Source organism: Marmota monax, unplaced genomic scaffold (genome assembly GCF_021218885.2).
Source record: "Marmota monax isolate L192 unplaced genomic scaffold, Marmota_monax_Labrador192_F-V1.1 WCK01_AAM20220418_F8-fsc00007, whole genome shotgun sequence".
Taxonomy (NCBI): Eukaryota; Metazoa; Chordata; class Mammalia; order Rodentia; family Sciuridae; genus Marmota; species Marmota monax.
In genome coordinates this window covers 1,830,866-1,845,580 of record NW_026692781.1, presented here as the reverse complement: position 1 = coordinate 1,845,580, position 14,715 = coordinate 1,830,866, and the positions used below count along the sequence as shown (strand labels likewise).

The 14,715-nt window shown below is 33.0% G+C and overlaps 1 protein-coding gene across 2 annotated transcripts in view; it reads left to right on the top strand.

Annotated features, from left to right (window-relative positions):
* Window positions 1–14,715, top strand: part of Scn7a (sodium voltage-gated channel alpha subunit 7) — an 88,831-nt gene that overhangs the window by 15,915 nt on the left and 58,201 nt on the right. For both annotated transcript variants that reach the window (XM_046447547.2, XM_058580152.1), the window contains exons 2-5: window positions 9,102–9,349; window positions 11,977–12,095; window positions 12,449–12,538; window positions 13,720–13,848. In XM_046447547.2, coding sequence (XP_046303503.1) covers window positions 9,116–9,349; window positions 11,977–12,095; window positions 12,449–12,538; window positions 13,720–13,848 — 572 coding nt within the window. In that variant the 5' untranslated portion in view covers window positions 9,102–9,115. The remainder of the gene's footprint in view (window positions 1–9,101; window positions 9,350–11,976; window positions 12,096–12,448; window positions 12,539–13,719; window positions 13,849–14,715) is intronic.

Sequence of the window (14,715 nt, the reverse complement as noted above, 5' to 3'; positions counted from 1 at the left end):
TTCTAAATTTTACATAGGAGGAAAGTAAGACTTGAGAGATGTTATTGAGGTCTCATATCTAGTAGGTAGCAAAATGAGGAGTCAGACTATTTTACCATGGAGTAATAACAGAAAAAATAGAGAGAAATTATACTGGACAATGCAATAAGAAGGCAGGCTATCAAATTGAATCTTGAGGTTTCAATGAAAGAATGAAAAATATGCAGATTCTTTTTCCATTAATGGAAGCATCTTTGCAGTAAGTTTGAAACCTCCCTTTTTGCCTACTTTTAAACAAGATATTCTTTATATAAATAGGTGTAATAATGTTTGTTAGCCATCAGACTAGGTCCTTAAAAACATCAGTAAGAATTCACTGTAAGTAATTCAGTAAGTAAATCAGTAAGAATTCACTGTAGTGCAAACAGATGTAAAAATGCTTTTGATTTTCTAAATTTAATGCTGTATAGGTTTAATTTAGTTAATAGTGTAGTCCCAAATTTTAGGTCACCTGATACTGTGGAACACATTCAATCCAAAAATCTTAACATTGGAAGGTTCCAAAATTATAATTTATTAATATTTCCAGTAAATATTTGGACCCATTGCAATCATCCCACCCACTGTCAAGTCCATGCTTCCCAGTGCCAGTTAAGAAAAAGGTCTGTTGCCCAAATCAAGTCATTCTGTTTTTGACAGCTATTGAGAAAACTCTTTATTGACTTGAACCAAATCTGTTCTGGGTTCAGCTCACTGACCCCAGTTCATTCTTTCTTAATAATATGGATGTCTCATTTTCCTTCCATATCTCTCATACCTGAAAATAGTAAGGATTCATTTGCATCTTTTCTGCCTCAACTGTTATACATACTTCCTTCTTTCTGTTGGTTACTATATGGATTCTTTTTAATTCAACCAACATCCTGTCCTCACTTAAAAACACTCTAAGTAAGAAGACAGTAGAATGAATTGAACATAACTTTCCTATATTCATCTATGAATTCACAACCAACGTAACTCCACATCATGTACAACCACAACAATGGGAAGTTATACTCCACCTATGTATAATATGTCAAAATACACTCTACTGTCATGTGTATCTAAAAAGAACAAATAAAAAAAGAATTTAAAAAAAGGAAGAAGAAAAAAAACTCCAGTTTTTGTACACACCTGTGAACTGAGAGGAGAGCAAAGGGACTTCCCCTCCATCTTTCATCAATACAGTCAAGGTTGTATTAGTTTTCTTGCCAGACAAAAATTGTTATTGATTTATAAGTCTCATTACTATCAAGTAAATTTCCTTGACAGTTTTTTTTTCTGCCACAAGATCACATCTTTTCTCTACTGTAATTTTGAAGATTGATTTATTTAGGTCAAATTTCCAAGACTTATATGTATGACTTTCATATATTATTTCATTAGATTTGGTCTACCATTCTAAGGTATCAAATTTTATCACAATTAAAATTCACATTTATTCTGTGACAATTACTGGGTATCAATTACACCCATTAAACAATTATCATTATTTAACTCAATTTTATGACTGAAAAAACAGGTTCAAATATATTAGATAGTACATTTAACTGATATCTTTCAGAATTTTGGTAATAGTTTTGGATTTGAATGTAGATCTACCCAATTTCAGTTTCAAAGTTCATGATGTTATTTTTTTTATTCCACTGATTTATTTCTCTACCACAACCTAAATTATTGATATGTCTGATAAGTCATGTAGGAAACCAAAGGCTTTGATACGTCATATTTGTTGGTCAAAGGGGTTGTGGATAAAGTGCTTGGTAAGCCTATCTTCTAGTATTTATCCAGTACAGATTTTCATATTGAGACATTTTCAGAATTAATTTACTAAACATTTAGTTTGTTTTCCTTATTAAATAATCAAGGCCCGTGTTGAGTACATAAAGCACAAATAGAATTGGTTTTTGTACAAAGAAAAAAGTCCATCTACAGGAATGAAGATGGTGTTTAGAGGCACCCAGCACTCACCCACTTTCTTTTTTTTTTCACTTACTTGCATATGATTTATTCAATTTTGGCATGAATCTTTCAAGAAGAGTCTTCCCAGACCTTATAAAAAACTGGGAAAATTAGAAGACTTCCCACATTTCTCACATTCTCAGGGCTTCTCTGAGTATTTTCATATATGAGAAGGAAAGCAGGGCTGAGATGGGAAGCTGACAGAATGTACCCAATCTTCCACATTCTGAGGTTTGTTTTACAGTGTGAGTGAAATGACTTTGAAGGCAACAGGGAAAATGGAATGATTTTCCAAAATCTTCACATTTAAAGCATTATTCAGTTAGATCTAGTAGTGTTTGCCTTTAATCCCAGAGACTCGGGGTCTGAGGCAGAAGGATCACAAATGTGAAGCCAAACTCAGCACCTAAGCAAAGTCGTAAGGAACTCTGCAAGTACTTGTCTCAAAATAAAAAGGAAAAAGGTTGTGGCTCAGTGATAGAGGACCACCAGACTAAATCCTCAGTACTATTTATAGATAGATAGATAGATAGATAGATAGATAGATAGATAGATAGATAGATTTGGACATGTGAGCACTTTCTTCTCTTTGATTTTGACAAGAAATGTTGATTCACAACATTTCACATTCAAAGAATTTTTATACAGAAAACTTACTACATGTTAATGAGTGAAACATTATTAACAGAAGACTTTGCCAATTGTTTTCATGAGTATGATTTCTCTGCACTCTGGGTTCCTTCATTTAAGTGAAGCTGAGCAGATGTAACAAAGGCTTTTCCACATTGTTTACAACCATAGCACTCACCCACTTTCTGGGGGATAGGATCAAATCACCTGGAGAGCAGCTTCTCATAAAATTGATGACTGTGGGAGAACACTGAAGTTCAATAGTGGACAGAGACTTGGAGAAACTCAAGGCCTTTGGATAATGGAACAGAGGGTAAAGCAGTTTCCCAGAATCAGAAGGCAGTGTGGCAGAGGGTGGGGACTGAGGTAGAAGAGGGACAGTTCCAATGAGCACCACTAGAACAGGAATCAATCAACTATTTGCAGAAATATAGTTTAAACAGGCAGTCAACCTGGGATCATCCTCATACCAGTCTGCTCTAGACAAGTTTACTACACTTAGCAGTGTATTCTCATGGAACTTTCTTGAGAAAGTCCTGTCTGACTTGCTGTTCCGAGAGTCAAAGATTCCTGCATTTTCCAGCCTCTAGTTCTTCATGAAGGTAATACTACACTGACTTAATGGAGGCAGCTGCCTCCAGAGTCAGTTTGGACTTGGGGAGAGCCTCTGATGCAAAGCTGCTGAGAACTATGTGCCCTGGCCACCTGGACTGTGACATGTAAGGGAACTGAAGATGCTTCCACTTTAAAACTGGCAATTCAGGAAGTCAGCTGCAGGAGTCTAGGCGAAGGAATAGTCAACTTATGATTTTGCATGGGAGCAAAGTCTCAGAACAGCAGAATCATAGGCAGTAGATTGCATGGGGCCAGCTGCCAACCCCTAGCACAGATAGTTGTGATTCTTTAATATCTACTTGCCCTCAATGGATGCAGCATAAAAAGTGTCAGAGTTCTTGACACATTGCAAAGCCCAACAACAGCCCTGCCTTGTGAGTGCATAGTGAAGAGGGCACTTATTCCAGATGAATTCCATACTCCACACTATGTTAGTGCCATGCTGCAATATCAGTGTCTGCAGCACTCTTGGAGTGCACAGTCTAAATAAATCCAGACTAAATCCTCTCCTCCAGAGCTCTGAGTTCCACCCTAGTTCACTCTAGCATGCAAGGCAACTCAGTTATTCCAACTGACTTCAGCAACAGACCACTTCAGCTAGTTGACTGACAAGCACCACAAAGCCAAGAAGCATGAGTAATCCCCAGACTTTGCTGTCTTGAAGGGGTGGACAGCCTAAGAAGACATGGAAAGAACCTCTGAAAAGCACAGGTCTCAAACAACCAGTCTTGTCTCCATAATCCAGCATGATGGAGAGGACATTTTTACTCTCCATTAATCCTATTTTTTTTTGGTGTGTGTGTGTGTGTTTGTTTGTTTATATGTGTATATATAAATGTGTGTGTGTGTATATATATATACATACATATTTTTCTTATATTCCCTTTATATTTAATTTTTCCTTTTTACTCTGTTTCTAAATTAATTTTACTTTATATAGACACATACACTTATATGATAAAAATTTGCATTTTATATAATATGTATATCTTTTATATACATATGTATATGAATTAGATATTTACACATACTTACATAGATATGTAGTTTTTCTACTCCTTAGTCTCTTAATTTTTTCTTTTTTCCTTGGTTTCTCTCTTTTTGAATTAATTTTACTTTTTATTATTTTTTAACTTTTTAGTTTATTCTATATTATTTTCCCTTCTCTTTTTTGTTGTTGTTGTGTTGTGATTGTTTTTATTGGGATTTTACTTTATTCCTTTCTCTGGTTTTTGTTGTTTTTATTATTGTTTGTTTTCTTCTTCTATGCAGTCTTGTGTATCCAACCCAGCACCTTGAGCACATTAAGTGGGTGCTCTACTGCTGAGCTACATGCCCGGCCCAGCTTAGAGAAATTATTCCATACACTAGCAAGCAATAGTCTGTCCCTGAGGCATGGCTGGGTCATGAAATCCTACTCCTAGACATTCACTGACTTCAGTAGCAGCAGAGAAAAAAAAAAAACAATGGTTGTGGATACCACATCAAGAGGGACCTCAACATAGGTTGCCCTCACAACCGGTCAGACTGCCCACATTGCTGACAAGACTGAAGGAGTAACCACACAGGTGTGCTCACATATTTTTCTGAGCATACCACATCTGCCTGAAATACCAGAAGGACTCCACTTATGCAAGACCTATAGAGAAAGTGAGTCCCTCAGGCTCCAATGCAGTTATGCACTGCATCAAAATTCACTAATAAAAGCCAAAGAAGCAACAGGGCAACTATGCTATGAAGTCCAATTGGAATTAAAGTCAGCACTACACAGCAAATTGATATTCCAGAGCAAATCATTGAAAGAAGGCTGCTTGCAAAGAAAGCTCTCATATAAAAATGGAAGAGACATCCATCTCAATAAATCAGCAAATCTCAACACAAAAACACAAGAAATATGAAAACACAAGGCAACATGGCACCTATAAAGTTCAAGGTTCTCTAGTTAGTGATTCTAAAGACACCAAAGTTAATGAAATGGCAAAAATTTCAAATGAACAATTTTTTTAAAGTTCAACAACTTCCAAGAGAATACATTATAGCTAAATGACAATTTGGGATGCAAAGAGGAATTCAATAGAGAGAGAGAGAGATTTTAAAAATTGAAGCATCAATCTTAGAAATGAAAAGCTCAATAAGTCAAATTAAAAACTTCATTGAAAGCCTCACCAATAGAATGGATCAGTGGAAGAAAAAATATCAGACATATTAAAATACCAGACATGCAAATGATAAGAATAGACAAGAGAGAAGAGTTGAAGACAGGCTGAACACAGGTTGAAGACACAGAAAACTCATTGATGAAACCATATTAGAAAATTTCCCAAATCTTGAGAAAGACAGACATGCAGGTGCAGGAGGCATTTAGAACCTCACATAAACATGACCATAAAAGAACTTCTCTACAACAATATATTATACTTAAATTGCCAGAAGTACAGAACAAAGAAAGAATATTGAAAAATGCAAGAGATAAGTGGGCTGGGGGTGTATAGCTCAGTGATAGAGCACTTTCTTAACATGTGTGAGGTCCAGGGTTCAAAACAGAAAAATAAAAAAATCTATAAATGTGAAGTGCTGAGTCACACTGAAAGGCAAAATCTCTGTCCATAGTGGCACACACCTGTAATCCCAACTATGTGAGGAATGAGCAGGAGGATTAGAAGTTCAAGGCGAGCCTGAGCAATTTAAGGAAGACCCTGACTAAAAGCAAAAGGACTACTATAATCATACCTGACACAACAGGCTTTAAGCCAAAATCAGAAGAAACAAGCATCACAGCCATGTGGATAAAGAAAGGAATTCATCAAGGAAATGTGACAATTATACCACTAAATTTTGGAGAACCCAATTTTATAAAACAAACACTACTGGACAAAGAGTGAGAGGCAAGACTCCATATAATCATAGTAGTTGACTCCAATACCCAACTCTGACTAATAGATTGATCATCTAGACAAAAAATAAACAAAGAGATTGCACTTTTAAATTACACTACATATCAAATGTATCTAACGTACATCTACAGAATATTCCACTCAGCTACAGAATATACATTATTTTCCTAATCATACAGAACTTCTTTTCCAAAATAGGTCACATTTTAGGATATAAAGCAAGTATTAACAAATTCAAATTTTTTTTTAAATTTCCTACATCTTGTCAGATCATTATGGAATGAAACTAAAAATGTTATTGCAAGAGAAACTACAGAAATAATGCAAATAATTGGATACTGAATAACACACTTCTCAATGATCAAGGAGGGAGTTATTGGAGAATTCAGGGGAAATCTTTTAAATTCATGGAATTAATCAAAATGGAAACATGATATACCAGAATCCATAGAATATTAAAAGCAGTACTTAAAGGAAGTTTATAGTTATGAGTGCCTACATTAATAAAATAGAGAAATCTCAAATAAATAACCTAATGATGTATTTTAAGGTCTTAAAACTACAAGAACAAACTAAACTCAAAATCAGCAGAAGGAAAGAAATACTAAAGATCAGGGCAGAAATAAATGAAATAGAATATTTTTAAAGTAATGCAAATAGGAGCTGGGTTGTGGCTCAGCAGTAGAGTGCTTGCCTTGCATGTGTGAGGCACTGGGTTCGATCCTCAGCACCACATAAGTAAATAACACAATACTTTTAGTTTATTTATAGATGTACAACTAAAAAAAATAAAATATCATAATACAAATAATAAATGAAACAGAGTTGATTTTTGAAAAGAAAAGTAAAATTAATAAGCCCTTAGCTAAATTTACCAAAGAAGAGAAAAAAACCTATATATAAAAGGATATGAAAAAAGGAACATTACAACATATACCATTGACATTCATAAAATCATTAGGGATTATTTTTAAAAATTATATAACAATAAAGTGGAAAATCTAGAAGAAATGAACAAATTTCTGGACTAAAAGTGAACTACTAAAAGTGAACCGAGAGGATATAAAAGACCTAAATAGATGAGCAATGAACAATGAGGTTGAAGCAGTAGTAAGAAGTCTCAACAGTGTCATATTGAGCATATTCAAATGTATCTTCATGTTATGTATGATAATAATTCTTAGCAAACTTTCAATAAGTTTCAGTTTTGCGCATGATATTGAACAAAGACATTTGGAAAATAAGCAAATTTTGAGGTGAGCAAGAGTGAATTTTTATATCATTAGTCTGGGAAAGGGAGCTGCAAGTAGACATATGCTGATTTTTCTAGTCCATAATCCCCTATTTAAACTTGTTCCACATCCAATACCTGGAACATATCTTGATGACTTTTGAATAAAGCAACCATTTCCGATGTGAAGTTGTCCCTCTTTCTGGTCACAGGTGACTATTTTAAGAGGAAATGGATCCATAGGCTGTGGTAGTTTCATTAGAATAACCTTTTACTTATTTATTTTTGACACAAAGGTTATTAGTACACATGGGAACTTAAACTGAACAATCAAAGTTATGACTGTGATATGTTTTTGGTGGGTATATTCTTAGAAGTACATGAAGGAAGGCTTGTTCCAGTAGAATGAAGCAACATGAAAAGCAATGCAAAACCCAAAAAATTTATGATCCCATGAAAGACACAGGTGGTCAATCCAATAGATTTTCCATCGTACATTTATGCCACAGAAATATACTATGTGTTCTCCCCTTGGGTATTTATGAGATTGCCTTTTTTATCTATAATTGTTTATATCCATCATTTACCTATGTTGGTAGTGGATGTATAATTTTTATAATAAATGTTATTCCATTAATATTAACTCACCTTTTTCTTCTGATTAATAGACAAACAAAATATTAAAGTATTAATTCAATTTTTCACAACAGTGAAAAATTCTGAAGTAGACACATGTTCTTGTGAATGTAATTTCTTTCTTAAAAGTTTTTTTGTATTTGTAGATGGATAGAATTCCTTTATTTTATTTGTTTTATTTTTATATGGTGCTGAGGATGGAACCCAGTGCCTCATGCATGCTAGCTAGACAAGCACTCTGACAGTGAGCTACGGCCCCAGCCTGAATGTAATTTCAGTTGTAGAAAATCTCATAAAAGAAATTCAGCTAGTGCCAGCACTGTGAAATACATGGCATATGATATAAAATGACACAACATCAAGTACAAAATTCCTTATTCTTTATTGCAATAATAAAATTACAGGAAAAAAATAGGCAAATAAATAAAGGAAACCTGTCAGTTGGCATTAAGTAAGATCAATTGAAGAGAAAATTTTGACAAGAATTGGAATAGAACGAGTCAGCAAAATAGTTGGTTTTGACCAATGATTCAAAAAGATTTCAATCAATTATTAGCCAGGTCCGTATTATGTACCACCCACTCCTAGGGCCAATGTTAATTTGGAACTCACCATATAAATCAAGCAGGAGCAGTTGACAACCTCCTGATAATGCTACAGATAGGAGCCAATAGTCCTCCACTGGATACCAAAGACATAGTGGGAAGATTGTAATAATTAATACTGTCAATTGGCCAACGTGAAAGATTCATGATAGATGGATAGAGAGAGAGGGAGACACATATTCCTGTATAACAAACTCCATTACAGCATTACTCTGCCTTTGCATCATGGAATTATCAGAATCTCAACACAAATGCACTTATCACATACAAAAAAAAAAAAAGAATGTTCAAGTAATGAGTAAATAAAGCCAACTGAGTCACTTGTGAAATTATAAATTAAGTCTAATATTAAGTCTAACAATTTACATTTCTATAGAATTCAATGTACTCCATAAATATATGTATTTCTTTTGCTCTTCTCCATTCTAACAATATTCTAGGTTTTGTAAATTAGATTTTCTTAATAAACCCAATTTTTATATGGAACTGAAGAAAAGTAATTTCTTACAGGTACAAAATTGGAAATGTTGGATTCTCCGGAATCAAAGGGCCTTGTCCCTTTCACGGAAGAATCTCTTAAACTTATAAAACAGCATATTGCTAAAAAACAAAACGAGAAACATGAAGAAGATGATTTAAAGCCGGACCCTACCTTGGAAGTTGGCAAAAAGCTTCCATTCATTTATGGAGACCTTTCTAGAGGAATGGTGTCAGAGCCCTTGGAAGATGTGGATTCATATTACTATGTGAAAAAAAATGTGAGTATTAATTGAAATTATTGTGATTACATTTTCATTATTTTATTTGAAGACAATGCAAAAGATATAATTGACATAGGACAAAAAAAGAGTGAGTGAATGAAGAACTGATAAAGATAATTTTATATTATACAGAACTACCTAAGATATATTATTTGGGGAATGCAGACATTTGAGATTTTATCAGAACTGCTATATATTGGTTGGGTAGTTTGTATTGTTAACTTCTTAATGTATATACTATGTGCCTTCATGGAAGCAATTTGTTTTATGACAGCAAAGTTGATTAGCTATTTATGGTTATCAATTTTAAAATAATTTTGAGATATTCAGAATAAACACAGCTATTTAAAATGGCCAACTTGGTGAGCTTCCTCAGGAGACAGGAAAGTGAATCGAATCTGTATGAGTTTTTTAATCACTTTTTCTCATTTATTCCTTCATATTTTCATACCTGATCTCCAGAAAGACTTGTGGCACCTATTAATATATCCTAGAACAAGCACAAAATGCTGAACATGAAAATAATTTTGCTTAGAAAAGATAGATCTGTGTGGAATGATGAACCTGAAAGTCCTCACTGAGGAAGTAAAATTTGAATTAAAGCTTGCAGAACACTTTTGATTTTAATAACACAAAGGGAGAGCCTTTTAGAAACAGGCAAGAGCAGAGATTGTTCTGGAATGTGGAAAAGAAAGGCTGATCATGTGACTGGGAACATGGTTATGTTGCAAGTTGTGGGAAATAAGATGAGATCATGAAGATGTCAACAGGGATTTAATGTGGTAATCAAAGGACAGATATGAATAAAGTGATTAAGTAAAGTCAGTCTGGTAGATTTCTAAATCACTATTACATAAAATCAAAAAATTGAAATATGAGGGAGAATAATCCAAACTGCTGGATTTGAGGTCCAGAGTATAGTAGGGTCTTAGAGAAGAGGGAGAGAACAAACCTGACAAGAAATAGAATCTGACTGACAAAGAATGCCAGGATTTTCAGCTTGGAAGAATGGTTGGAGCCATTGACAAAAATGAAGTAAATATAAAGTAGATTAAGTTTCCGGGGATGAAGAGGAGCTTCATGGTAGACAAATGTGATTTGATATTCTTGTAGTATTTTCAAAGATGTTATAAAATTAGTGAAATAAATTTGAATTGAAGTCTCTGGAGACAAAGTGCGTTTTTGTTTGTTTGTTTGTTTTATATTAATATAACTCTGGAATACCTTTCATGATTAGAAAATAAAAATGTGTCAGCTGCATAATCTTGAGTGTTCTTTACAGTGCAAGTCTTCATCTCCATTATTTCAGCATTTAGTTGTTGGTATGCCTAAGCGATAAGATTTCTATGGCACAGTATTAGTAGCTGTGATGTAGCAGAGAAAAGAGTATTTTGTCCTGTATATGATATGGTAGGCAAAGGCAGACTTGATATTGAAGACAAAGACAAGGCTATTGAAAATTAGTGCAAAGCCCAGAATTACTCATGGTCTAGTTGCCATGAAAAACGTGGGGCAAAATCACAAGAATAGTTTCATGTAAAAAGTGCTGTGATTTATCAGTGACACTGTGTTATTTAAACACTTGAGTTGTATTCCGTTTATTCTGTTAAAGATAAAACATAGAAACAAATGATTATAAAATTAATACAAATTTGAGCCCTTAAAAATTGAGAAACCATTTTATCTGTAAGTATTCATCCCTTTGCAATGACACAAATTAACTGGTTACATATATATTACATCTTGTGTGAAGTTTGAAATTGTTCTGGAAAACAGCATAGAAAGAACACTTTAAGTAATCAGATTTATTTTCTTTATTTCTTTTTAGATTTTTTCTCTTTACATCGAAAAATCAAAAGGGGAAAATTCAATAACAGACAAACATTCTTCATAATTTCAATGAATATATACAAAAAAAACACATACATATGCTCCCATACATACATATACATGTATATATACACATATATAAATACATACAAGAACACACACTCATAGAGATATGAAATTCAGTTTCAATTTTAGGACACTTCTGATCATTCATCACATTTGTTAGGATTTTAATGCTTTAATATCCCAACATCTTAAGTTTCCATAATATAAAATTTTGGATTAGATATGTTTATGTAGTGATATCAAAGAAATCAGATTTTATTTCACAGATAATTGTTAATGATTAATATAGTATTTTCATACACTAAATCATATTTACTATTGAAACCAACATTTAATTTGTTCTTTAATAAAATTAACTTTTATACTTTCCTTACATTCTGAGATGTGACACTTCTGGTACTTTTAAGTGTGTCTTCATGTGCCATCAGGATACAGTAGTCTTCCTGTTATGCTGGTGCTGTGGAGACCTGGTGGTGTGGTCTAAGGCAACTTTCTTGACTATAGCAGTGGCAGGACAAAACAAAATGAAACTGGTAGATGAGCACATAAAAGTAAATATGAATGAAAACTGTAAAAATCTTTTCATTTGACTTAGTCTGTAGAAGGATATCAAAAAGATATATAGCTGTTAAAATCCTAGATGGTAATGATAGTTGGCAATGTTACATAATTAATGAAATTCCAGTTCTACATTCTTATTTCACTTCATTTGTTTTTTCTTCTTATAGACTTTCATGGTGTTAAATAAAAAGAGAACAATCTTTAGGTTCAATGCTGCTTCCATCTTGTGCACATTGTCTCCTTTCAGTCCCATCAGAGGAACAACTATCAAGGTTTTGGTGCATCCATATCCTTTGCTACTGGCTTGTGGACTGTGTTTTAAACTGTGCTAATACTAAATTCAACTATTCTGTACTTAACTGTTGCTGCCAAACTTTTCTCTTTCAAATTGATATCTCACATTAGGTGATAATGAAATGTGAATAATGCTCCACTAGTTATTCCATGTTTGAAAATACATATGAAATATATTTTCTAAATACCCATAATAGTAGAAATTAACAAATATTAATGTCCATTAATTTTCAATAATGTTTTCAACATTTAAAAATATTTTATTATGTGTTTTTATAAAGTTTGATTATAGAAATATTTTTTCTAATATCATTTATTATCCACTATTCCTTGACTGTAGCTCACCTTTTTCCGACTGTTAATTTTAATTAGCGTCCTCATTGATTGCATATTTATGACTATGACTAATTGGTCAATATGGATAACAGCAATTGAGTAAGTTTATAAATTTTATTACACATAATGTCACATATTACTATATTTTCATTTTTAACATTTTGTAATTTTGATGTCATAACATTAAGTTACACAATATATTATATACTATAACATTACATGATATAGTACTTATACTTTATATATAATAAAATATTTAAGGTATATAATGTATTTATACCTGCAACAGAATGAGTGAATTCTCCAAATAAAAATTATCATATTTATCAACTCATTAATTTTAGTATTTTTGTACCCTTTCATTATTCTTAGTTAGATTTTAAATACCTCTATTTCTCAATAGATTAACATAATATAAATGTTTGAGACTTTAGTTTAATGATTTTGTTATAATCCTTATGGAGGATATAATTTCAAACTTAATATTAATGATTAATATATTTTAGTGCTTTGGGTCTTAACTCTTGTAACCCAACACCTGATTTGTTTCTAACTCAAATAACTTTTTTTTTTCTCCTTTTCATTTATTAAGAAATTGTTAGGGCTGGGGATGTAGCTCAGTGGTAGAGCACTTTCCTAGTATATCAGGGTTCAATATCCAGCATTAAAAAATAAGAAAAAGAAAGCAATTGTTATTGTTCTGTTTTTCTTTCCTCTGCCACATGACTTGAATTAGACCACAATTATAGAAAGACCCTTTGAAATTTCTAGGTAGAGACTTTCTTGAAGTTATGCCCCTGAGCTTTATAAATTCCTAGAGCTGGTTGACTTTGGAAGGTAACTCTAATACTGGTTCACCAAAGATATCTTTGTGTTTATATATGTATAAAATAAAGGTAAATCTTACATATTTCCTTAATTATTGTTAACTATTGTGCAATCCTAATGTTGAGTAAATTTGATATTTTTATTATTTACATAGATGAAAAGCCTATCATCTCTGAGACAGAAATAGCTAAAAGAAGTTGGTAGCCAAACTCATGGCTAATGCCACAAGAGGTAACCATCCTAGGAGACCTATCTAAAATGATACTCAAGTTCAAGGGCACTTGCTGTTTTGTTTGTTGTCTGATTGGTTGTTTTGGCCTGCCTACCAGACATGTTTTTACCTTTCTGATGACTGATTTTCAAATACCAGGTAGTCACTTACAGATACAGTATTTCAGAACTGACAGTATGTTATTCTCACTTTTAAAATTTATGTGAAAAATTCTCTACAGGAATACTTTACTTGGAATTTACACATTTGAAATACTTGTCAAAATCATTGCAAGAGGCTTCTGGGCAGGATCTTTTTCTTTCCTTGGGGATCCATGGAACTGGCTTGATTTCGGTGTAACCTTATTTGAGTGAGTATTTCTTCAAGTTGCAAATACCTGAGTCTTTTGCTAAACAAGTGCTTTTCACTTAAAAATTGAGTTCTACAAAAACTTCTGCTTCCAAAACTTCAGCAAATAAAGAATATTTCATGAGTCATAGTTGTAGTGAGTCTCTTGGGCACTATTTCTGAGTGAGTCCTCAGAACATGCAAAGAGAATGAAAGAAATGAGATGTTTTCTATCTTGAGCAAAAATGATAAAGATTGAATTTGTACATTTTAACTGATTTTTTTTTCACTGAGTAGAGAATTCCCTGAAGACTTAGGCCATCCTAGCATAATTGATTCTCAGTCCTTAGTCAACATTTCATTCCGCTACATTGCTTGGACCAGTAAATATCCTAAATATCAGAATAAGATATTTTAAACACACACACACACATTTTTCTGTAGTGTTATATATAATTCTAATCGTTTCTTGTTACTTTTTCAATGCTTCTATTTAGTATTTTTTCAGTAGATATAGAAATGATATTATTGCCTTCAAGTTTCTTTTAAAATAATTTAAAATGATATTCTAATTTTAGTTTTTGGTCAATTAAAAAATTACCTTTATAAAGAGTTTAAGCAGTTTCTGCCATATTGTAAGCAAGCAAAAATAATAGATTAAAAAAAAACTTTTATAAAGAGTATAAACCAAAGACCAGGTGTGGTGGTGCATGCCTGTAATCCTAGCAACTCAGAGACTGAGGCAGTGGGATTGTAGGTTCAAGGCCAGCCTCTGCAACTTAGTGAGAAACTATCTCAACAGAAAACATAAAAAGTGCTGGGTATGTGGCTTAGTGATTAAGCTCTAGGTTTAATTCACAGTACACCCTCCCCCCCAAAAAAAAATATA